This window comes from Chanodichthys erythropterus, chromosome 10, assembly GCF_024489055.1.
Source record: "Chanodichthys erythropterus isolate Z2021 chromosome 10, ASM2448905v1, whole genome shotgun sequence".
Lineage (NCBI taxonomy): Eukaryota > Metazoa > Chordata > Actinopteri > Cypriniformes > Xenocyprididae > Chanodichthys > Chanodichthys erythropterus.
Genome location: NC_090230.1, coordinates 47,205,834 through 47,232,223, shown reverse-complemented (window position 1 = coordinate 47,232,223; position 26,390 = coordinate 47,205,834). Strand labels below are relative to the sequence as shown.

General features: G+C 40.8%; 1 protein-coding gene across 1 annotated transcript in view; it reads left to right on the top strand.

Moving 5' to 3' along the window:
• The window catches only part of gbe1a (glucan (1,4-alpha-), branching enzyme 1a), a 193,540-nt gene that overhangs the window by 126,104 nt on the left and 41,046 nt on the right, over positions 1–26,390 (top strand). The window contains exons 11-12 of the mRNA XM_067397121.1: positions 18,113–18,223; positions 18,361–18,532. Coding sequence (XP_067253222.1) covers positions 18,113–18,223; positions 18,361–18,532 — 283 coding nt within the window. The remainder of the gene's footprint in view (positions 1–18,112; positions 18,224–18,360; positions 18,533–26,390) is intronic.

The following is a 26,390-nucleotide window of genomic DNA, read 5'->3' as shown; positions in this document are numbered from 1 at the left end:
TCAATCACACAAGCTCGGAATACCTGATCCACTCTGTAAACTTTACCGTAGTAAGCACTGCACAATGGAAAGTGGAAATACAGCTAATAATGTGTTGCACAAACCATGTTCGCGGTCTTTCACCATCTCAGTCTGCTTTCTAAAAAATAAGTATTAGAAACACTTTGAACAACTTAGAACGTCAGTGGAGAAAGGCATATAATTCATCATAACATTGTAATACACATCACATACATAATTCACCCGCTATATTGCTGAATTTACCCAATTTTTTTCATATCAACAGAAAAATAGTTTCAGCTTAAAATACCTTACAAATCATTTATTACCATCAGCAAATCATAAATGCATTTAAAATGTAATATTGTAATGGCAGACTGAAATGCAGGAGTGGTTGTGTCTGTGTTTATGAGGAGAAGAATATAAATAGACAAATATACAAATCAATAGACATAAATAGACAAATCAATAGACAATAAGCTGCTGTGTCACCTCAATAGGACTGGCCAGAGGTCAAAAAGGTCATTGCAAGCACAGACTATATAAGATAAAATAACATGCTGTTTTCATGCATGTGCCTTTAAATGCAAATGAGCTGCTGCTCCCCGCCCCCTTTCCATGATCACAGCTCCTGTCTGCATCAGATACTGTGCCAAATACTAACAAAACATCTGCTTGTTTTTGATTATCATCTAAATCGTGATCACGCTCACGGACAGTGCAGTTCTTCATCATTAAAGTTTATTATTTCCATGTGTTTTAAAGATATATCAGTTTAAACTTCTAATTTATCATTTTCTGAGCACACACACAGAAGGCTGGCTGTCTGACGGCATGTCTCAAGATTATTAAACTAACTTCTCTTTCACATTTTATCATGCTTAAACTGTCAAATATACACAGGTCAAAAACACACAAAGTTCACATAAACACTCGGATATGTCTGTGAATGTAATCAGCAGGGACAGAAATTGCATGTGTTTATTGGATCTGGCACATTCCCTTAAATTAAATGAATTCTCAGCATCGCCAGGGGATCAGATGTCGGGAGTAAATGAAGACTGTTATGTTCACTCTTACATTCAACAACAAAACATTTCAATTGTTTACCAGACATTCTTGATGCTACAACTGCTCAGGCATAGAGACAATGGCAGACAGTTTACAACTCGCTCAGGGCGGAAACTATGCTAATACGGCAGACTCTGTCAGCAGTTGTGGGCAATGTGACGTCACATTGTTCAGAAAATGAAAATGGCTTGTTCTGTGAGACTGTTGAGGGGTGAGTCGGTGGATTTTTATCATTATTGGGTGGTTGTGTACACACACTGCAAACACACATTTATGTTCAAAGTGAATTTTGCATATTAGGTCCCCTTTAGGGAGAAAATACTCAGCAGTGGTGTTGAATGATGAATTAAAGGTGCCCTAGATTAAAACATTGAACTTACCTCAGCATAGTTAAATAACAAGAGTTCAGTACATGGAAATGACATGCAGTGAGTCTCAAACTCCATTGTTTCCTCCTTTTTATATAAATCTCATTTGTTTAAACGACCTTCGAGGAACAGGTGAATCTCAACACAACACCGACTGTTACGTAACAGTCGGGATCATTAATATGCACGCCCCCAATATTTGCATATGCCAGCCCATGTTCAATGCATTACACAAGGGCAGGCAGTATTAACGTCTGGATCTGTGCACAGCTGAATCATCAGACTAGGTAAGCAAGCAAGGACAATAGCGAAAAATAATAACTGCAATAATAACTGACATGATCCATGATATTCACTGCAAAAAATGCTGTTCTAACTTAGAATTTTTGTATTGTTTCCAGTCCAAATATCTAAAAAATCTTAGATCAAAAAGCAATTTCTTGACAAGTAAAAACTATTTTCTTGTTTTTAGGAAAAATAAGTTTTAAGTTTTTCCTTAAAACAAGCAAAATAATCTGCCAGTTGTTATGATATAGACACGGAGGCAGAGATAAAAGCAATCCAGGTGAGTTTATTTGAATAATATGAGAACACAGAGAGGTTATGACTGTTATCAGGTACTTGAGAGATGAATTGAGAGTAATACTGTCCTTGTATGGTTTGTTTATCCAGGAGCTGAGATGAGATGAAGAGAGACGTTGGAGACACTCACACACACAGAAGGGTAAACACATGAAGGGACCAGGAGACGAAGGAGATGAAGGAGATCGCTGGAGCAGGTAAGTCTGATGAAGGGGAGTCCTTAAGGTAAGCATTAACACAAGGTATTGCAAACGAGACCGGACAGTGAGTGTGTGTGAGTGTGGTGGTTTTGAAGTGCTGGTGATTGCAGAGTGAATGAGATGCAGGTGGCGGTGATTAGTATGCTGGTGATTGGGTGCGTGGGTACTGTGGTGAGGTGGAGCCTGGCGTGTCTGTGACAGTACCCCCCCTCCCACGGCCCGCTCCTGAGGGCCGTGGACCCCGACGTCGTGGTGGTCTTCCCCTGGGTCGTGGGGCAGGTCTGTCTGGATGGTTGGTATGGAAGTTCTGTAACAGAAGAGGATCAAGGATATCGTTCCTGGGAATCCATGAGCGTTCCTCGGGACCATAGTCCTCCCAGTCCACGAGGTATTCGAGTTTACCACCACGGCGCCGGGAATCCAGGATCTCGTGGACCACGTAGGCTGTGCCGTCTTCTAGGAGAAGTGGAAGGGGGGGCTCGGCGGCTGCCACGTCAGGCTCTGTGGAGGGAACAACAGAAGGGTGGTAAGGTTTGAGTAGGGACACGTGAAATGTAGGGTGAATTCTGCTATACTGTGCCGGGAGTTGGAGACGATAGGTGACGGGGTTGATCTGCCGAAGGATGGTGAATGGGCCAATGAAGCGGGGACTCAGCTTCTTGCAGGGCAGACGCATCCTGATGTCCCGGGTGGACAGCCAGACCTTCTGCCCCGGCTGGTAGTCAGGAGCCTCGGAGCGACGAAGGTCGGCTGCCATCTTGCGTCTGCGCAGGGCTCTCTGCAGCTGGTGGTGAGCTGAGTCCCACACCCTCTCGCTCTCCCGGAACCAGTAGTCGACTGCCGGAACGTCGGAGGGTTCCCCGTCCCAGGGGAACATCGGGGGTTGGTAGCCGAGTACGCACTGGAAGGGTGTTAGTCCAGTTGAGGCTTGGCGGAGGGAGTTCTGTGCGTACTCGGCCCAACCCAGGTACTGGTTCCAGGAGTTCTGGTGGCCGTGACAGAAGGTACGCAGGAAGCGGCCGATCTCCTGGATCTTCCGTTCCGTCTGCCCGTTCGACTGAGGATGGTATCCAGACGATAGGCTGACGGTCACACCCAGGAGGGAGAAGAAGGCTTTCCAGACGTGGGAGATAAACTGGGGTCCTCTGTCGGAGACGATGTCTTCAGGTAATCCATAATAGCGAAAGACATGATTAAACATTAGTTCTGCGGTGGCCATGGCGGTAGGTAGACCCTCCAGGGGTATTAATCGGCAGGACTTTGAGAAGCGGTCTACTACCACCAGGATGCACGTGTGACCGTCAGACTCGGGGAGGTCGGTGACGAAGTCCACTCCCAGGTGTGACCAGGGTCTCTCAGGAACGGGCAGAGGAAAGAGCTTGCCGGTGGGAAGATGGCGTGGGCTCTTGGAGATGGCGCACTCCCTGCAGCCCTGCACGTACATCCTGACGTCGTTGGCCATGTTGGGCCACCAGAAGCGTTGTTTGAGCAACGAGAGGGTCTCCTTGACCCCCGGGTGACCAGTGCCAAGTGAAGAGTGAACGTTGTGCAGGAGTGGAGTGCGACGTGCCCGTGTGATGTACTGCAAGCCCGGTGGGCAACCCGGCGGAGTGCGTGTGGAGGCATTGGCGGAGGGAATGGTTTCTTCGGACCACTGGATAGGGCTCACGAAGATGGACTCCGGCAGAATAGTATCAGGTTTTTCGGGCTTTTCCTCAGGAGCATAGAGGCGAGATAAGGCATCAGCCTTCGTATTCTTAGAACCAGGACGGTAGGAGATGGAGAAGTTGAATCTAGAGAAGAACATAGCCCAGCGAGCTTGGCGAGGGTTGAGTCTCTTAGCGGCCTTCAGATATTCGAGGTTCTTGTGATCAGTGAGAACTTGAAATGGGTGAGTAGCTCCCTCCAACCAATGCCTCCACTCCTCAAGGGCAAGCTTGACGGCCAGGAGTTCGCGGTCACCGATGTCGTAGTTGACCTCCGCCGGGTTGAGCTTGCGGGAGAAGAAGGCGCATGGATGGAGTCTACTTGGTGTCCCCTGCTGCTGTGAAAGGACCGCTCCCACTCCGGTGGTAGATGCGTCCACCTCTACTATGAACGGGAGGTCCGGGTTAGGGTGGACGAGGAGGGGAGCGGTGGTGAAGGCTTTCTTCAGGGTCTCAAAGGCGTTGGTGGCTAGTGGAGACCAGGACAGAGACTTGGGCTGGTGACGGAGTAGGTTGGTGAGTGGACTGACGATAGTGCTGTAATTCTTGATGAACCGGCGATAGAAATTGGAGAAGCCTAGGAATCTTTGGAGTTCTTTGATAGTGGTAGGAGTGGGCCAGGACTGTATGGCGGAGACCTTCCCCTCGTCCATCCGGATGCCACTGTGATCAATCACGTACCCCAGGAACTGGACGGAGGGTTGGTGGAATGAGCATTTTTCAGCCTTGAGGAAGAGATGGAACTGCCGTAAGCGCTGGAGGACCTCCGCAATGTGGTGGCGATGTTCGGCCAAGCTCCGGGAGTAGATGAGGATGTCATCTATATAAACCAGAACGGACTTATGGAGAAACTCCCGGAGCACCTCGTGGATGAAATCCTGGAATACGGAGGGGGCGTTGACCAGGCCATACGGCATCACGAGGTATTCGTAGTGTCCTGTGGGCGTGACAAAGGCGGTCTTCCACTCGTCCCCCTCACGTATCCGGATGAGGTTATGCGCGCTGCGGAGGACCAATTTGGTGAACACAGTGGCACCGCGGAGATGTTCCAGGGCCGCTGGGACGAGGGGAAGTGGATAGCGGAACTTTATGGTGATCTTGTTGAGTGCACGGTAATCGATGCAGGGCCTCAAGCCTCCGTCCTTCTTTGCCACGAAGAAGAAGCTTGAAGCAGCAGGGGAAGTAGACGGGCGGATGTAACCTTGTTCGAGTGCCTCTTTGATGTATTCCTCCATGGCCTTCTCCTCCGGTATGGACAGGGGGTATATGCGTCCCCTGGGCACTGGTTCACCCGGCAGCAGATCGATGGCGCAGTCCCATGGCCGGTGTGGAGGAAGCTTGGAGGCGCGTTGCGGGCAGAAAACGTCGCTGAAGGGGGCGTAGTCAGGGGGAACATCCACGGAGCGCTTCTCAACAGGGCTCTCGATGGACGTGGCATTCACGAGAAGAGACTTGGAGAGTGGAGGTTTTGGAACAGGAAGCGCTGGGAAGCAGTCTGGGAAGCAGTGATCGCCCCACTTCAGGACTTCGCCCGTGCGCCAGGAGATGTTGGGGTTGTGTTGTTCCAGCCACGGGCGCCCTAGAACCACGTCAGCGGTGGATTCCTCCAAAACCAGCAAATGGATGTGTTCAGTGTGCAGGATACCGATGCTGAGTTGAAGTGGACCCACGCAGTGACGGATGTGTCTGCGGCTTAGGGGTTTGCCCGTGATGGAGTGGATTTGATAGCTCGTCGGTGAAGGAGAGATCTTAAGGTTGAGTTGTCTACAGAGGGTGCCTGAGATGAAGTTTCCAGCTGACCCTGAATCAAGGAGCGCCACCACTGGAACAGAGATGTTAGCAGCAGTAAGGGTTACAGTTGTAGTGAGTGGTTTAATTTTCTGAATGGAGGGAAATATTGCACTCACCACGGGTCGAGGAGGACGGATTGGGCATGTGGAGAGATTATGCCCCATTGTTCCGCAATAGAGACAGAGATTCAGGGCCAGCCTTCTTTGTCTTTCGTTTGGGGTGAGACGAGAATGATCTATTTGCATGGGCTCGTTGGCTGGTTCTGGGGAGCTGACGGGTTCGGACCGACGGAGGAGGTTGGTGGTGGATGACTGGCCCTGGTGTTCTTGAATGCACGACTGCATACGGGACCCCACGCGGATGGCGAGTTGGATGAAGCGTTCTAATCCCATGGAGTCCTCGTATGCAGCGAGATGCAGCCGCACGGAGGGTTCCAGCCCCTGACGGAACGTGGTGATGAGGGCTTGCTCGTTCCATCCGCTGGTGGCGGCTAGCGTTCGAAACTGCAAGGCATATTCGTTAACAGATAGGTTTCTTTGCTTTAGATTATAAAGTTTCTCACCAGTCGAGGAATCAGTCAGAGGTTTCCCGAATACTTCCCGGAAGTGGGAGACGAACGCCGAATAGGATTGGACGACTGGGCCTTTCTGGGTCCATAACGAATCTGCCCATTGCAGAGCCTTCCCTTGCAGTTGTGAAATAATGAACGCTATTTTAGCCGTGTCTGTGGTGTAGAGGTGCGGCTGCATCTCCAGGACCAGCTCACATTGGAGAAGGAATCCGCTGCATTCCTCCGCCGATCCAGAGTAGGGCGCCGGTTTGGCCATGGGACTGGCGGTGAATGCAGGTGAAGGAGTGGTGCTGGTGGGTGCGGAGACAGCCGTGTTGAGGGAGGACGATGTTGAGGGCTGTGGTGTGAGTGCTCGACGCAGCACGTCCACGAGTTCCTGGAATGGATCGTTAGTACTCATGCCGTTAGTTGTTATGGTCCGGTCTTCTGTTATGATATAGACACGGAGGCAGAGATAAAAGCAATCCAGGTGAGTTTATTTGAATAATATGAGAACACAGAGAGGTTATGACTGTTATCAGGTACTTGAGAGATGAATTGAGAGTAATACTGTCCTTGTATGGTTTGTTTATCCAGGAGCTGAGATGAGATGAAGAGAGACGTTGGAGACACTCACACACACAGAAGGGTAAACACATGAAGGGACCAGGAGACGAAGGAGATGAAGGAGATCGCTGGAGCAGGTAAGTCTGATGAAGGGGAGTCCTTAAGGTAAGCATTAACACAAGGTATTGCAAACGAGACCGGACAGTGAGTGTGTGTGAGTGTGGTGGTTTTGAAGTGCTGGTGATTGCAGAGTGAATGAGATGCAGGTGGCGGTGATTAGTATGCTGGTGATTGGGTGCGTGGGTACTGTGGTGAGGTGGAGCCTGGCGTGTCTGTGACACCAGTGGGGTAAGAAAAATAATCTTAATCCAAACTGAAAACAACATTATATATCTTATTTCTGGTTTGATATAAGATTATTTTGCTTACCCCACTGGCAGATTATTTTGCTTGTTTTAAGGAAAAACTCACTTAATTTTGACTTATTTTTCCTAAAAACAAAAAAAAAAATATTTTTACTTGTCAAGAAAATGCTTCATGATTTAAGAAATTTAAGATATTTTGACTAGAAACAAGACAAAAACTCTAAGTAAGAACAACGTTTTTTTGCAGTGTTTTTAGTGATATTTGTAAATTGTCTTTCTAAATGTTTTGTTAGCATGTTGCTAATATACTGTTAAATGTGGTTAAAGTTACCATCGTTTCTTACTGTATTCACGGAGACAAGAGCCGTCGCTATTTTCATTTTTTAAACTCTTGCAGTCTGTATAATGCATAAACACAACTTCATTCTTTATAAATCTATCCAACAGTGTGTAATGTTAGCTTTAGCCACGGAGCATAGCCTCAAACTCATTCAGAATCAAATGTAAACATCCAAATAAACACTGTACTTACGCAATTAGACATGCTGCATGATGAACACTTTGTAAAGATCCATTTTGAGGGTTATATTAGCTGTGTGAACTTTGTTTATGGTGTTTAAGGCAAGCGCGAGCTTTTGGGGCGTGGAGCACGAGATTTAAAGGGGTCACGTACCCTGAATCGGTGCATTTATCATGATAGGCAGTTAAAAAAACTAATAAAAAAAAAAAACTATGGGGTATTTTGAGCTGAAACTTCACAGACACATTCAGGGGACACTTAAGACTTATATTACATCTTTTGAAAACATGTTCTTCGGCACCTTTAAAAACTTGATTTTAACCAGAAAAGGGTCTTTAATACATTTAATTAAATATTTACTTATTTATGAATCATTTTCAATTAAATTTGGCCTCTCAATTGAAGTTTCTAATTGATGTTGTCACTCACTGTCCCCAAGGAAGGTTTTATCAGATATAACACACTTCTGGGCACAACTACGTAAATAGCTAAATAAAACCTGCACATGCACATCAAGATTTTCTAAACTAGAAAAGTTTGCTTAAAAATCCTCAAGAAAGTCAGAAACTCAGAATATTGATTGAATTCAGAGGTGTTTAAAGACTTATATAGTCTGTGTGTGCGATGACCTTTTTGACCTCCGGGAGGTGGCCGGTCCTGTTGAGATGACACAGCAGCTTATCGTCTATTGATTTGTCTATTTATGCTCTTCTTCTCCTCATAAACACAGACACAACCACTCCTGCATTTCAATCTGCCATAACAAAATTAAATTTAAAATGCATTTATGATTTGCTAATGGTAACGTTTGCTTATATACGCATTATATATATTAGCAACAGCAAGGTCAAGGGGTCAGTTCCCAAAAAAAAACGCATACTGATAAGAATGCATGCTTTGAACGCACTCTTGAATAGAAGCATCGTCCAAAGGCATAAATGCAAATCCATAATATACTTTAGCATAATACCACAATTTCAAACTAATGTGCTGTGTGCAGGGTAGTTCATACGTTATGAGAAAAGATGACGTCTTCTTTTGAAAGAGCAAATGAACTGCTAAATGAGAGCAGAAAGCTATTGTAAAGACAGATTACAGTCGGATCTCATCCTTGCTTCACAAAAGGCTCTTCTCAGACTCCTGCCGTCTCTACATCTTCTAAGAATCTCTGTGTTAAAGCCATCCTACCGGGACTCTTGTTTCTAATCCTATCCTTACATCCCCGTGGCTCAGAGGCACTGACTTTGCGCATCTCTCATTGCTGTTCAGCGTAGCATATTTATTTGAAGACTGTATTCGTGTTCTGAGGGCCTGCGAGAGAGAAAAACTTTGAATTTCCAAAAGCAGTTTTTGGTTTCTGCCTCCATCTCCTCTACATCCCTTGTATTAGCATATTAACCCTGCCTCAAATATGGAAAAAAAACCTTGCTTTTTATCACATAAAAGTGTCAAAAAGGAGGAATGGTTTCAGAAAGGAAAACCACTTTGCTTTGAGATTTCAGTTGCTGCTGCTCTTTTTCTTTTGTTGTTTCGCAGTATATTTGGAGTCCCTCTCTATTCCTGTTTCTCTGTTGTTTATGTCTCTGCGTTTCTTGTTGCTTATCGGTGTCTTCCAGTTTTTTTTTTTTACTTTACCACACGTTCGCTTGCTGGACGAGTTTTATATAAATATATATAAATATTCAAAACCCTGTCAGTTTTTACCTCCACTTCTTAATTTTTCTTTGTGTAGCTTATATTAAGAGGAAATATGAGCTAAAGTTCTTGTCACATTCAGTGAACTGTAATGAATTATACAGAACAACACAACAAAGACAGGCAGACTGCAGAATATTTCAACCGGAAAGATCTTCACAGATTGCCTTTGTAAAGCAGTGTAAGTGTGCTGGCAGGGCATGTAACACGCTGGCCTGATCCACTCCCTCCACAGGAAACCGTTCCGTCTTTTGATTTGCTCTTTTTTAAAAGAAGGAAAATAAACACGGCTTCTGGCTTTGACTTTGAATGCATGTGATTCAAACTTTTGTCTAGGGAAGAAAACATTTCTGTGCCAAACTCTTTGACTCTTGTTCAACTGTAAATTACAATTCTGTCATCATTTATTCACTCTCATTTAGTTTCGTTTAGTAGACTTTGTCTTTCGTGGAACACACATGAAGCTATTTAGTGAAATGTCCAAGCTGCTCATTTACAATGAAAGTGAATGGGGACGGCATCAAGCAAGATTTTAATTGAATGGCTTTAATTTTACTCTGTTCCTTAGAGAGATCTATCGTTTGGCTTCAGAAGTCTTGGACCACTTTTATTGTGCTTTTTTGTCATTTTAACAGCTTAATGGCCACAATCCCCATTCACGTTCATCGTATGTACTCTTAAAAATAAAGGTTCTTTATTGCCATTTATGATTCAAGGAAAAACATTTAATATCCATTAGGAACCCAAAAGGCACTGTGAAATTTACAGAGCCCCTAAAGCGGAGGTCGGCAACCCGCGGCTCTTTAGCGCTTCCCTAGTGGCTCCCTGGAGCTTTTTCAAAAATGTATGAAAATGGAAAAAGATGGGTATGGTTTCATATGGTTTCTGTAGGAGCACAAACATGACACAAACATTCTTAACGTTTTCCAATGCTGTAAAAATGTGTATAATAAATATTAAATTTCAACATTTCTGTCAACGAAGTTTGCGTCATAGCCTGCGACACACGTTTCAGCGTGGCGCGAGGGTATGCATCGACGTCACTTTCCCGCCGAAAGCGCGCTCCCTCAGCTGGATTGAGTGGCAAAAGAACCTGCTGCGTGACTAGATTTAATAGGGGAAACTGCGAAAACGTGAGTAAAACAAACAAATTACACTAAAGGTTGGACTCGAAAGTGTTTCTTACAGCTTGTCATATAAACCTAATCCATGGATATTGACATGTAGCCTGGAGTCGTGTTTCCTGACATGTATATGTGCCTGATTTGACGCCGGGGAAATACATAAAAGCAAATCTGGCTGTGTGAATATTTTATGTAGCCTAACTACAATATCGGTAGGTTTAAATCCGAGTAATCACTTATATCAATGTTATATCGTCATAATGTCCAGCCCTAAAACATATAATGTTAACAGTTTTATAGTAACGTTATAGTTTTTGTCAGTGTTTATTTTAAAACACACAATTATGCAGAATATAAGATGGAAAATATTTAATTGATGATTTGTCAACATAATATATAACAATACAATAGATATGGAATGATTTTACCTCAAAATCCAACAATTTGACACAAAATGATAAATGCAAATCCATGTTTCTCCAGCTGTTTCTGTGAATTGCACTGATCCATTTGCTTCTTTTTTTCTGTAGCTTTCAGCAGTTTTTAAATATATATCTCGGGAATACCTCATAATATATTTGTAGTCATTTTGATAGTAGGCTAATATAGCTAATATACACTTACAGCCTGTGTTGCCTTCATATAAGGCTTATATAAGGCTTTTAATTTTCCAGAGTCCTGTCCTAAAGGGACACAGTGAAGGAAAAACATTTATCAATGCTATTGCATTCTCTCGCAAATATTTTGCATTCCCTCGCAAAAACTTTTCCGTTCGCTTGCAAAGAACTCAAAAGGTTTTGTGAGCAAATGCAAAGTTTCTCGGGTGAATGCAATCAATTTTGAGATTGCACCCCATGTCCCTTTAGGGGCTCCTTAAAAATCAACCTTATGTAATCCCTCTTTATTTTTAAGAGTGTGGAAAATTTCAGCTTGAACTTTTGACCCTATTTGTTCCGTGGCATAAATAAAGTCAAATGGGTGCACATTATATGATAAATAATTTTTATATTTGAGTGAACTATAAATTTAAAGTATAGATTAATAATGCAGACAAATTGCTTGCATCATTATATATTTATTTTCAGTTATATTTATGAACATGTTCCACAAATGTGTGTGTATATTATTTAACATTTTATTATGTGGGACTACCCTCTGTCCTCTTCTGTATCACATATACATACATTAATTATTGTGCTTGTTAAAATAGCAAATCATATACCATAACCTCATAACAAACATTGTAATTAAATGTATGAACAACTTTCTGCAATTGCGTAAATCAGTTTGAAAGTGACTTTATGTGCGTATCAGTCATTTTTGTTTTGTTTCCATGCATGGTCTCCCCTCCTTTATGATATAAGGACAAGGGCAACGAGGCAGTAAAACCATTAATGAGTGCGCTGTCCCCCTCCAGCTTGTGATTAATGCTGTTTTTTAGTTTTATATGACTTTTTTTTTTTTTGAGTAGACGTTCTTGAACATCAAGATCAGTGGTAAGGATTTACAGCTCATTATCAAGTACTGATTGGTCGAGCTAAGGTGTCCGTGTAGGTGCTAAAAAGTGTTAATGTGGTACAAAGAATGTAGAATGTGCAGTTTTGTAGTCTCGGACTAAGATAAGTCTTTAATTAGGCTTCCTAATAGCAATAGTTATGTCACAGTACTAATTATCCATGATGCACACACATAAAAAAGATACTGTAAAATCATCTTGAAAGCTGAATCTGTGTAATTTCTGAAAAGTGATTCAGTATACATCATTTAAAGTGCCCCTATTATGCTATTTGGCCAGATAACCCTGTCTGTTGTGATTGGTCTACCGCTTACAGCTCCGGAGCTTCCTAAAGCTCAGCGTTTGTACACACTGTAAAGACCATAACGATGCCGTCGATTTTACCTCATCAATCCGAGCACTAGTCCGATGATGAAATATTGGAATAACTAGTTATTCAACCCAAACCTCAATCACAAGGACAACTTGAGCAACAGTTTCTCATTGATACTCTACTCAGTTTAATCAGTTTTTATCCAGACGAACAAGCTACAACCTTTGAGAGGGGTTAAAATTTTCATGGGATGTCTACGCATAACTTAGGCGGGCATTATGCAAATGTATTGACTTGTGATGTGTGAACTTCGTGAAAATGTGATTTGAATTACTAACGACTCGTTTAAGCGGCTCAGTCGACTTTTTCTTTTGAAAGACTACCTTTATTTATGATGCACTTTCAACTTTACAGCTTTGCAGACTGTTTACATTCACATACAGCTACATTACACAATGCATAAAAGGTAATTTTCAAAAATCCATAATAGGGGCACTTTAAAGGCATAATATGACCCATTTCAGGTTAAACAGGTTATTCAATGCGATTCAAATTAAAGATAGGACTTGAATGAATTTGATTTGATTTAAAAAAAAAGTGCATTTCATACTAGAATGTAGTCAGACAATTCCCAAGCTACTGTATTTGGCTTTTAGTTAATATTAACAAATAGCCCATGCAAAAAAAAAGTCATTTCAGAGGCAGAGGAAAACGCATTTTATGAAAGATTACAGAGACATTTTTGCTTTGGAATGATATGCACTGATGAATCAAGGACAATAAAAACAGGGACTTGTGTTGATAGATTCAAATGGAGTCAATTTTAAATTCATGTTGACTTTAAATGGTAACATGGCCGGGTTTGGGCTTTAATAATAGCTGCTACAAACAGCAAAGCAAACAAGCCATCATAAACGGAAAATGCAAGAGCAACAGGAAGGAAAATAAAAAGATTTAAAAAAAAAGAAGAAAGAAAGCATAGGACAGTTTACTCAACAGCAAAGCCCCAAGTGAGAGACGATGTGGGAGACTATTCTAATTTCAGTGAGAACTTAAAAAACATGTGAATGTGAAAAAAAAAAAAAGACAAGCAAAAACAACCAACTGTTAAAATGTCACCATGGCATCAATGCATCTTTCCTCAAAGGAACCCTATCTCATCACAGGCCTCATCCTCTATCTGTAACACGCGTTGCTGCTAATGACAGAGAGAAAGTCAGTCCCATCAGGGAGAGCAAGGAACGGTCCTATTAAGAAGGAAAAGTACTATTTAAACCGAGAAGTTTCAGAGGAGCAGTTGTGAAAATGTAGGTGGAAGATGTCTCTTCTTCCACTGACAGAATGAGAAAGTGAGAGAGAGATAGAACAGATAGAGAGTGGGAGGCTGAGAGAAAGAGTAGATGGCAGGGCACAGCCGCATTGATTGGCTCCAGCTCGCCCATGGGCTCTGTCGATTGTGCCCCCTCTTAAAAGGTTGCAGTGTTATTAAAAGGTTTCCTTTATCTGTCCGTCACCCTTCTGCTCTAATGATGGTGAGCAGGAGAGGAGGAGCGGTGAGAGATGGGTCTGTCAGAGTCACTTCCTTCCTGTCTCTTTACTCCCTGCGGTAATTCCCTCCACAGCTGTGCTAACATCCTACTGATGTTACATACTGTATGTGCCATTAGATAATTACTTATGATCCTAATTGTATTTGTGGTGCTTTAGATCTTTATTATGAAATATGCAATACTGAAAAAAAAGGAAAGATTTACGAGGGGTCGTACATCTTTGCAGTTCCACAATGCAATTTCCACCTGTTAGTATTACAGTTTAATATTTTAATCATCATTAAAACTGTATTTGATTGTCCAGTATTAAGCAAAGTAAGCACTCTCACAGATAAAGCAGGAAGTGTAGGTTTCATTTGAAAAAAAAAAATGGCGAAAGAAGTGAGGTTTTACAACAGAGTTCTGAGGGAAATTATATGAATTAAAGTATGAATGGATTATATGAATGTATCTCTGAAGGGAACTGACTGCTTTGAGAAAAGTTTTAATGGAATTTTCTTTTCATCATCCCTCTTTGTAAGGCGTAGTGTTTATAAGCGCAGCTCTGCTTTGTTTTTGGGGTTACAGCTCTATTTCTGCTGTTACAAAAGCACCACCTACTGACAGAGAATGGATTTACATTTTCATTCAGCCTGTTTGCGTTTTTTGTTTGTGAAACTCAGACCACATTTTTATGCGCTGTTGTAAATTTAGAAGTTAAGTAAAGTTAATGGAAAATAAGCTAATGTGCATTCTACAACAATTCTGATTCTAATTCATATAATAAGGTATCTAGAATGTGGGTTTGTTAAAGCGGAACTCAGTAAGATTTGCGAAGCTCCCCCTACAGGTTCCTTCAGTGAAGCACACTGTCGTAAGTACTCCAAGTGCAGCTCAGGGCTGCGTTTCCCAAAAGCATCATAAGCCTAAGTTGATCGTAGCTCCATTGGTTTCAATGGAGCTACGATCAACTTAAGTGTCAACTTACGATGCTTTTGGGAAACGCAGCCCTGGACTACGACTACAACGCTCACCAGCGCAGTAGTTTTGCAAATACAGTACAAGAAATCTCGATGGAGGGGTGGTAATTTTATATATATATATATATATATATATATATATATATATATATATATATATATATATATATATATATATATATATATACACATTGTTTTTGAATTACCGTAAAGCATTTTGTCACTCTCGCGTGAACATGAGGCGAGTTTGTTTCGGGTCTGTGCAGCTCAACTTGCAAGTGCTGTTTTCTGGCATACCATTACAAGTCAATTAACCATCGTAAGGACTTAGAAAACTATTTATGAAGGTAAAAAAAGTTACTTAGTTCTGCTTTAAGGATTTTAAATCTTAAAATAGGGGTCTCTTGGAAAAAAGTTTGGGAACAACTGTCTTAAAGGGCCACCGGGACAACATTCCATCAATGGATGAGGAAAGCACTAAAACATGCTGTATGTGCAGAACATTTAAACCAGGGCTTGGATAAACCAGTCTTGTGACTGACATGGCAAACTTTTCACCTGGTTTATTAGTTCAGCCTGTTTGCTATGGAATGGTCTTAAGACCATTTTTTGAAAGTCTTCATCTTGTCTTGGTCTCAGCCGCATTTGGTCTTGATCTTGTCTTGGCTTCAGACTAATGGTGTACTCAAACTAGGCACGGTAGCCTTGAACCGGGCCTGAGCATAATTGTCCCCCCTCCCCCCCTGCCTCTGGTCCGCACTCATATTGCACTAACGTTCCAGGCCGGAGCACGCTTACATCATATACAATGCAACTTTTTGAATGGAAGAAAACAGGAAGAAAAGCACTTTCGCTAAGATACTGCCTAATATATTTATAATTTATGCCGTGCAGCGATTTTAACTTGCACGTATCAGAAAATTATTACAAAGACAGCCACCTCTTCCAAGCAGGCCAGGGACGGCTAAACAAACCACGCCTGGGCACGGAACAGAGCATTCACACTTGTCAAACGAACCCAGGCTTTGGGGGTCAAACGCACTCGGGCATGGTTCAGAGCGCCTAGTGTGAGTACACCTTAAAAGGACTCTGGATTTTATTTCAAGACCACAACTGCGAGATATCGCTAAATTGCCATTGCATTGTCTGATTTTTTTGTTAACATCATTAGTTTGATTAGATGTAAAACTTACTGCTTTAAGTGCAATCATTGACTTATTTCTAATTTCATTTATTTTCTTACTGTTGTGCCGGGTCAGAAATCAACAAGGGATTTTGTAAAAAATGTCCCCAAAATTAGTACAAATGCCTACAAAATTCAAGATATGATTGCAAAAAAGTACTTGTGATCTTGATATTTATATTATAACATATGATATAACTAAGCAATATCACAAGTAAGAGGCAAACGTGATTTTTTTTTTTTTTTTTTTACAAATGTTCACTAAATTTTATTTAAAAAAAAACAAACATTAATTTCAACATTATTTATGCATTTGTAATTGTACCAATTCAGATGCAACTTCTGTTCCACCTCTGCAGCATAAAGATGAATTTTGTTGTTTTAATTGTTGTTTCAACAGCTCTATATAGTGTCTTTTATTATTCTAATTGTAATTATTGATTAAAAATAAGACATTTCTCAGGCAGTAAATTTGGATCTTTCAGATGAATTTGAAGAGTGTTAGTCCGGTCTTGGTCTTGACTCTGTCTCGACTTGCCTTGGCCTTGGTCTAGTCTTGGCCTCGAGTCGACACACACTGGTCTTTGCCTTGACTTGGTCTCGGTTTAGGTGGTCTTGACTACAACGCTAGTTTCCAAGAGACCAATGGCTGACCAGCAGACAAATGGCCAAAACCCCTTTAAAACTGGCATATCAGACCAGCCTAGCCAGTTTGGCCTTGCAGGGAAGCTGGTCTTCATATGGTCTAACTGGTCTCCAAGAGACCAGTGGGTGACCAGCAGACAAATGGTCAAAACTTCCCTTAAAACTGACAAAACATACCAGCCTAACAAGTTTGGCGAAGCTAGGAGACCAGCTAACCTCTTTAGGCTGGTTTATAGCAGGGTTTTTTTCCCCCACAAGGTTAATCCAAGAAATTTGGTTTGTCCTCACCCCCTCACCTTATACTTCCAAACAAACATCAGCCTCCCGACTTGATATCAGTATGCTCTGAAATGTTTATAAAATAAAATGATGTGCCAAATGAATATGCTCATCTGGGGAAAAAACATCCCGAGGTAAATACTCATAATCAGAAACAGGTGTCTCGCCGCAAGCAGGTGTTTGTGTTCGTTAGAGAGAGTTCGAGCAGTACAAAGACTTTTATCCTGTGTTCTGACACAGGGTGCCAGACTCACTCTACTATCCAGCTGTGCTCATTGACCCTTGGCCACTCAAATCGTGTCCGATCAACACAGAGCACTTGCAAGCTAGAAACAGTTTGGTAGGTCACCTTTAGAGAACAGAACTTTCATCCTTCGGTTCGACTTTTTCGAATTTTGAGCTCATTCTCAAATAAGTCATTGGAGGACAACATGCAGCACTGATCCAGTCAATGACCTGAACACTGCTCCACTGAGTCCAAACATAGCCATCGATCCACTCCCGCAAAGCACACCAAATCACCGACCCAGAACTACAGTCGGTATTGGCAAAGTCAATGGGATTCACCAGCTCTGACCATTAATGTGGTCAATGAGCCAGTCTTCCACTAAATACAGATTCTGCTTCAAGATGGCTGTTCCAAAACAAGGGATATGGGAAAGACAGAGGCCAGGGGATGGGCATCTGAATGCAGGTTGCCAGTTTGGGATTTCACACATGAAGGATCCCACACCTGGTCTGTAGAGGACTCTCAGGCTATTGAGCTTGGTACATTGAGTTTTGTCCCGAGTTGACACTCAGATGCAGCTCTGACCTCAACATGACACTGCAACAAAAAAACGAGCCACCTAAGGGGTCTGCCTGTCATTTCCTATTCAAAAACTCATGTATCCTACCCCAACTGATTCAGTTTACATCCTTTCATGCAAGTGCAGAGGATTTAGCACGCAAGTGCTGTGATCAAACTGTGTGGGTTCAAATTCAGCTTAGGACTACTCACATAATACTGCATTCTAATTCTGTAGATTCTAATTTTGGTCTTTTCATCCAAATATTGTTAATGTTGTAGAAAATAATAACTGAATAGTATGTTTTGTGTCTTTTTGTTTGCTTAATTCTTCATAAAAGGTCCTGAAGGAAATTCGGGATGAGGACTGGGATTTGGGGAACATTGTTTACACACTGACCAACAGAAGGAGAGGGGAGGCATCTGTCACTTATGCTGAGAGCCATGACCAGGTTAGTAATTTGTAAATTTAATAAAAGATTTAGTAGAACCTTCCTTTCTCGACCAGCTGCACAAACACTTTAGTGTAACTTGATGTTTCCTTTGCATTATACAAGGTTTTACACACTTAAATCTCGCTTGTTGCTAGGCGTTGGTTGGGGACAAGTCACTGGCATTTTGGCTGATGGACAAAGAGATGTACACCAACATGAGTGCTCTCATTGCTATGACGCCTGTTATAGACCGTGGCATCCAGCTGCATAAACTCATTCGTCTCCTCACTCACAGTCTGGGAGGGGAGGGCTACCTCAACTTCATGGGTGAGTCTCCTTGGAAACCACTTTTGCTAGATACTTGGTGCTTTGCTGTAATGTGCCTCCACCGAGGAAGAGGAAGTGGGTTTGTTAGTGTTTTTGGCAAACATAAACAAGTTTTGTAGTGGTTAGGCATATTGAGTTAGTCTAAGGGTTTGTTCTAAGAATTTTACGGAATAGATTTCAAATGGTTAGTTCCAGATATTGGTGTGGTTGCAATTGGCATTACAATTAAAAAACAGATATTTATACATTTTGTGATATCAGTTTATAAAATGAGATGATCCTTATGATGATCCATACCTCTTTTCCACCATAATGTGTCTCATTCTGGAGCCAGAGACCGTTCTGAGCCTGTCGCAGACTGGCTGCGTGTTTCCACAGACTTCCACAGAACAGTGACGTAATGCTGCTACGTGTTGTTTACCTGACTAAAAACTAACATTACGTATCTCAGTATCTCAGTGTTTGTCTAGGTATGAGGAACTGGCATATTGTAATTTCACAGTACCGAGAGTGATTTTAATATTTAGACATACAGAGGACCACCATAGACAGTGTGATCATTTATCCACCCCCCGGCTCTGTTCAAGACAAGCAAATATTTAGGACTGGAGTTGAACTGATTGTTTTGGCCCAGATGCAGTGGAAATGCGTTGAACGGTTGAAAAAAAAATTGTGACAGGCACAGAACCCATCTGCAAACCATGTCAGTGTTGCTATCAGACTAGTGGCCAAAAAGAAAGCTAAGTAAGTGTGTACACACATCACAACGCAGGAAAAGAAACTACACTCATGGGCTTGAGGCAGTAAAAGATTGCTGTCTAGATGAGTAAAGATGTCTTTCATTACAAGCGCACTCCTCTTCTATCAAACACATAAAAGCATTTCACTTTGTCTGCTCATCCATGTCTGTGCGACAGTACTAAAAACAGTAATATGTCCAAAGGTCACCATCTTTGTATCTCTCCATCTGCAAATAGTAAGTAAAGGCACTTCAGTATAATTGCATACAAAGGCGAGTGGCAGAGCACATTCAAAAAGGAAAAAAAGGAAAATATGCCTGACACTTGAAACAGTCAAGGCCAGACAGCAAACAGCAGCGCCATCAGATCGATGGCGAGGCAGTCGTTTAGCCCGTGTTGAGCGAGAACAAATTGTTCAAGCAAAAGAATCAATCTGACATGTCAAGCTAAAGCTCATCATCCTCGAAAATTCCTCTTAACTCAAAGTGAGAGAAAGGCCAGAACAAAATAAAGAAGAAACATTTGGTGAACATGGAAGAGGACATACCTGCATTTCAAGAGAAAAGGAACAAACCTGAGAGATTTGGCTTCAAAAAAGCTATTCAACAGATCTATATTTCCCAGGAAAAAAGGATTCACTGAACACAGGTCACCCTTTTGTGGGCATGCTGTCAAACTATATGGGGTAAGTTGTCACAATAAGCCTTAAACAGTCTATTATATGCTTTTCAGAAAAATTTAAGACCGTAAAACAATTATGAAACAAAAAATGCTCAAAGTAATTTGTATATTTATAACATTTAAAACATATAGGACAACTTGCCCCAATAAAATGTGACTCCCAAACTGATTTCCCTCAGTTGTATTGAGTAGATTTTAAAGCAGAACATAGTCCGTTCTTTTTTTCACTAGCTTTTTTAGTAACTGAATTATGAACTAGTGAAAACTACGTAAAGAAGCACTTGGTGGAACAGAGCGAGTTTGTCCTGGCGGTGCAGGTGAAAGACTGTACTGCACTCCTTCTCAAATCAATGCTCAGTTTTGCTCAGATCCATCCACACAAACACATCGATCTCTCTCCCCGCTTACACTGTTAATTAGCATGCTGCGGCTACATCATCTCCTGCACCAGCCGACACGCTAGTACAGCTCTGTAAATATTCCAGCCCGTTTTTTGAGGTCGCTGTTTGAACTGTGAGAGCTGCTTCAGGCTTGGCAGATTAACATCCGTTGGTTCATGAGATGGTTGTGGTGCACGTCCATTCCTCCCTGCCCTCTTTCTCTCCGGATCATTGTGCTATTGGACATTGATGTTAGCAGTGTTCCTCCTCTGATTAGTAGTTCTCTCTCATTGACTTTGGCTCCTCTCCTAGGAACTAGAGAACTGATCAGAAATCGTTACGCCTGTCTGCCTCTGCTGTTTGTTATTACAACTATCACTGTTATTTAGGATGTGCATGTACATACATGGATGTATGGATGGATACAGTAGCATAATAAACATAGTTTTAAACAGTCATTTTTAGATATTTAGGTTTATATTAGCTTGTTGACAGCTAATGTTTATCATTACATATCAAATATAAAGTATGTTTTCAGAAGCATACAACACTACAATATTTTCTCTTTTAAATGGCTCATTTCTTTTCCCAACATGCCAGCAGAGCAAATAATCCACCAATTTAAACCTGCTATCTGCGCACATCCAAGGATTCAGGGTTAGCGTGGGAGAAATAAGATGAAAAAGAATGAAAGTTTCAAGTTAAAAGGAGGTTAAATAAAAACAAGAACAAATCATCCTGTCGCTGGTGTATGTGGAAGTGAAAGCAGGAAAACACCAGTCCTGATTAATAGAAATTTCAGCAGGAGATCAGAGAAGCATTAGCCTGACAGCGCGGAGGCTGCCAGACAAGGCCTGAGAAGCACACAGGAAGGCAATGTGCCTGAAGAGGCTTTAATTGAATTTGAAAGGGGTGCCATTTTCTTCGCACAGCGAAAGAGTTTCATTTGTGGGCGGGAAGCGTTGGCCTGCATTTATTTATTTACTCTCTGTTTTAAGTACCTCTTCAGTATTTTCAGATGGAATAGGATAGGTTGAGAACTCAGAAACGGGGAACAAAACTTGCTTTTCCCCTCTTCTGTTTGTTTCGAATATCTCATTAGTTTGAACAGAACATTATGCCCTGTCCCTGCTGGTTCGCATGCAAGAACTTTTGTAGTTTGATTTGATAGAAAACAAAAACAATCCCGCACACTAACAATACTTGCAAAACCGTGTCAAAAATATTTCATCAGCAATGTTTCAGTCACATAACCTTCATCAGGCATCAACATACTATTCAAACTCAATTGCATTTAAAATAACAACATGACCAATCACAGTGAATCAAACAACTCACGTCTCTGTAAGAACAATTCAATATCGCCTCCTCTAGGTGGCACACTAACTTTTTCAATGCCGCAAAATCGTAAGGAGGAAACATCGGCCGCGAAAATGTGCAGCGACAGGATAATTAACATCTTTTCTTCTGATAGAACTCTTATGCTCACTAATTCTTTGTTTTAGTTGACATTAAGTTTTTCCAACATAACCCAAACCACAAGGACATCGGGTAGAATATACAACATCTGTAGAGACACAAGTGATCACAGAATTAATGCTAAATTTTTTCCCAGTTCTTGGATGACAAAAAAAGGATGTTTTAGTTGTATTATTGCACTGAGCACAATTACCACAATGACATGGGCTGATTAATCTCTGAGATGGACTAGGAATGCAACTCTGAAAACGGGCATGTACTAAATTGTCTTTTAAGTTCTTGGCCCATTTATACACAATCAGCGGAGGATGCTGGAAAATTGTACTCAACTCAGGATCAGAGGACAACAAATACCAGTATTTTTTTAAAAATTGATCTTATTAAAATCAATCTTTTTTAACTTTTTTTGTCGTCTTTTTTAACAGTTCAGAACATGTCTTTTGAAAAGTTGTGCTGAATGCTTTGTCAATCCATTCAGAAGGATAGCCTCTTTGTAAAAATTTATCATTTATAACTTTAAATAAAATCTGAGTCAGAATAACAAATCCTCTTTGGCAGAGCCTTTTTTAGAAAGGTCAGATGGACACAAATTCCCGATCCTCATTGTAATCTCCTAAAAAAAAAAATACAGAATATATCATTAATGTACCTATACCATTTAATAATGCGTGAACAGAAAGGATTTTTTTTCAGAAATAAATACATAACAATGCTAAAAAAAAATAATAATAAAAAAATAAAAAAATAAATTGGCATAATTAGGGGCAAAAATTGAACCCATTGCCATACCACTAATCTGAAGGGGGAAAAAAATCTTTATCAAAACTGAAATAATTATATTTCAAAACATATGAAGCCATCTCAATCAGAAACTCTGAAGGTGGTATGATATCGCCCCGTGCAGAGAGGTAATGTCTAAGGCATTAAGCCCTCTCTCATGTGAGATGTTAGTATATAGACTCGTTATATCCAAAGTTAATAATAAAGACATATCAGGTAAATCATGTAACTCAGAAATCTTATTAATGAAATCAGTAGAATCCCTAATGTTAGATGGTAATGAATGTACAAATGGTTTAATAAAAAAGTCAACATACTGAGAAAAAGGAGATAAAAGGGAATTAGTCTGCCACAATTGGTAGACCTGGAGGATCAATTAATCTTTTATTGATCGTGGGAAGAGTATAAAAGACAGGTTTGATTTGATAAAAGACCAGTTTACGGGGCTTTTATTTCTGTGTATCATTGAAGTAAATGTGACTACACTTGAAAACAATTTGCATTATTCATGAACTTGAAGCTGATCCTGAACTGGACATTAATTATTGACAATAAACTGTTCAAACAAACCTGCTTTTGAGAAATATTTGGCTTGAAAAGTGTGCTTTGCAGTCTTTCCTTAAAATAAATGGCACCTTTTGTGATATTTTGTTATTTACTGCAATGGCATTTGTGCATTTTAAGGGTGGCTTAAGTATCCAAATACATTTTAGGGCCAGTGTATGAGTGTTATTAGATTTGTGGTGAAGTAAAGGCATACAGTATGTCTGCTCCTACTGGAATAGAGAGGAAGTTATTCCACCTATTAGACAGACTCCTACCCTCCTAATTAAGACAGGAAGAGGCAGACGGCTAGCAAAATTGCATTCTAAACAAAAGCAGCCAGACACACAGACTATATATTTAAAAGCATCCAGCTAAAGTTGTCTCCGGGTTATTAAGACAGAAGTTTGGAGTGTTATTTTGGCAGAGGTCTTACCAAGCATTCTTAACAGGGAAACCACAAGGTCGTCGCCTTTGTGATGCAAAAGAGTCTTGATCTTGCTGTTTTGTTGTCTGAATGCCCCTCTTGTAACTTTCACAAACATAATGCAAAAAGTAACTTTTTGTATGTATAAGCATTTTTGTATAAAGGTATAAAATTAGCATATTCAGAGGCACTTGCCAAGCCAAACGCTATTATTATTCCTTATTCTTACAGATTTAAGTGAGTGCTACAGACATAAGTGTGCGTGCTATGGCATTTATAAGCAACTGGACTTAAGATTTTCGCCTGGTGGATGATAAAATTGCCATAAAAATCTCATAAAAACCAGAAGAAGAGATCCCGGGTGAACTCTTTTGTAGTATGATGTGACATAATCTTTTTTTTTTTTTTTTTTCTTGATGATGCAATGAAAGAAAATCTGTATTCATTTTCCACTTGTAAACAACCCCTCTAAGACATTAGCATTTAAAAAAAAAAAAAAATCAACTCAGAGTTAGAAATTGGTGTGACTCACACTTTTTTTTTTTTTTTTTTTTTTTTGGAATAAATAAAATTTAAATGGTTTTTATATTCAACTGAATTTGGTTTCCAGATACACTTGACTGATCATAGTATCCTACAGAGCCAATTAGATATGTGGAGAGTTGTTTAGAGAGGTAATTCAAATATAACAGGTAGCTTTGAATTAGGTTAATTAAAGCTGGTTGAAAATGAAGTCACACTTCATTTATCATAACATACTTTAAATATTCCTCATCTAACATGCATTGAAAAATGACTGTCATTCAAAGAACACACATTGTACTGTTTGAGTTCTACATGTCTGTTTTTTTTTTTTGTTTTTTTTTTCCTTTAATTCTCAGACCAAAATCCATATTGAGCCTCATCTTTTAGTCCCACCTCTGCAGGGGCTGCATACAAGTCACATTATCTTTAACAGTGAAGGCAAGAGCTTCTTTCTTTGACTTCAAATTGACACCGAACTCAAAGACCATCTAATCTCCACCTTGCAGCTTGTTACACATGAAAGAGATGGAGAGCTAAGAAGAAGTCCATTTCTTATTTATGGGTTCATTTGGAGGGCTTTTCATGCAAACTGTTTAAATCCCATTGCAGCTCACCAGGATCTTTGGCCTCACTCTATAGTAACCAAAGAGAAACTTGACTTCAAACATCACTACACGTCAGATCAGATTATGGGCTTAGTGGAATCTTAAAAGGGAAGTGTGTGTGTGTATATGCACACTTTTTGTGTGGTTATTTGAGGCCAGACTGCCTAATCAAAAATGAAAATGGTATGCTTACGCTAATTGACAAATCTGACTCTGTCCTATTCAGAAGGTTTCGGTGGGGAAACCGCATGGTCGTGGCCTGATGTTTTTGATCGTGGTGTTTTGTTGTCTTAATGCACTCTTGTGAAATGTGAAAATGTGACGTTTTGTATGTATCAGTATTTTGTAAAGTGGCAAAATTAGCATATTTAGTGGTGCTTGCTAAGGCAAACACTATTTTTGCTTCTCATTCTTACAGGATTTTGACTTTTTGCACCATTTGTGCAATAGACATGAATGATGCCTGAAATTGTGTGAATTTTGTAAGAAGTACAGTATGTCATTTCTTTACTCAATGGTCATACTTAACAATTTTCAATCAAACAATCAAAAAAGAGACATAAGAAGTAAACATTAGACGGTTAAAAGTTCGGTAAGATATCAGTAAAGTCAGTAAGATTTTTTTAATTTTTTTTTTTAATGAATGCTCTTAATCAGCAAGGATGCATTAAAGGTGCTAAAGAGGATGTTTTGTTTTATACATTTTTGCAATATTACTTGAAACTGTCTTTACTAACTGATAAAATACTATTTATTAGGTGCACTGAAAGGAATAATATTAATATACATCATCTGTGCACGAGGTAGGGCCTTAAAAACATCAGCCAATCGTTTACGCGATGATCGGCTTGTCAATCACTGCCGTGACGTTCCTTGTGAGTGACGTGTGTGGATTGGCCCTCTGGCTTACGCTGTTCACTTAAAATTTAAAAGGAATTTTCAGTTCAATTATTAAAACTACTTGACAGCAAGCAACACACTTAGCAAAACTACTCAGAAGAACATCTTAGCAGCCACATACAGTATCAATATCCTGGCTGTTGCATGGGTGAGTTTTGTGTGGGCATTTTCTTCAGAAAATTTAAAATTCTTCTTGTGCTTCTATAACTTTTTCAGTCTCTAGGTTGTAGCTTTTGCTCCTAGCTGGGCGGTAGCTGTTAACCTGCACCTGGACAGCAGCTGTCCTTCTGGCCTTGATGAAATCCATCTCCCTTGTATGTTGCCAAGTTATACGTAGCTCCCATATTGATCTAACCTTCGGAAAACATACAGTTCGACTCCTTTTACCTGTCAGTCAACTGGTGGGTTGAAGTGAGCTTCATATATCTCTCAAAAAGACAACTGCAGAATTATGCACAACATAGGCAGTGAATCTATAGAACCTTCACATTGGGCTTATTTCATTCAGGCTAAACTTTCACTCAGGAGATCCATTCCACCTACCATCAGCAGTTGTGTTTGCTCAAAATGCTCTTTTCAAAGCTCTCCCATAACTTTCAGGGCTACAGCGTCAGTGCGAGGAGTGAATAATTTAAGATTATCTTAATATATGTGCAGGTGGAGAGCAGTGGACGTCCCTTATCGTTGTGTCTGTATTCAGCGCATGGGGCGGTAGGATAAGGCGCATGACGGAGGTGACAGGGGCCGTGAGAGAGACAAAGTGTCTTGTCATCTTCACTCTCTTCGTTTAATTATGGA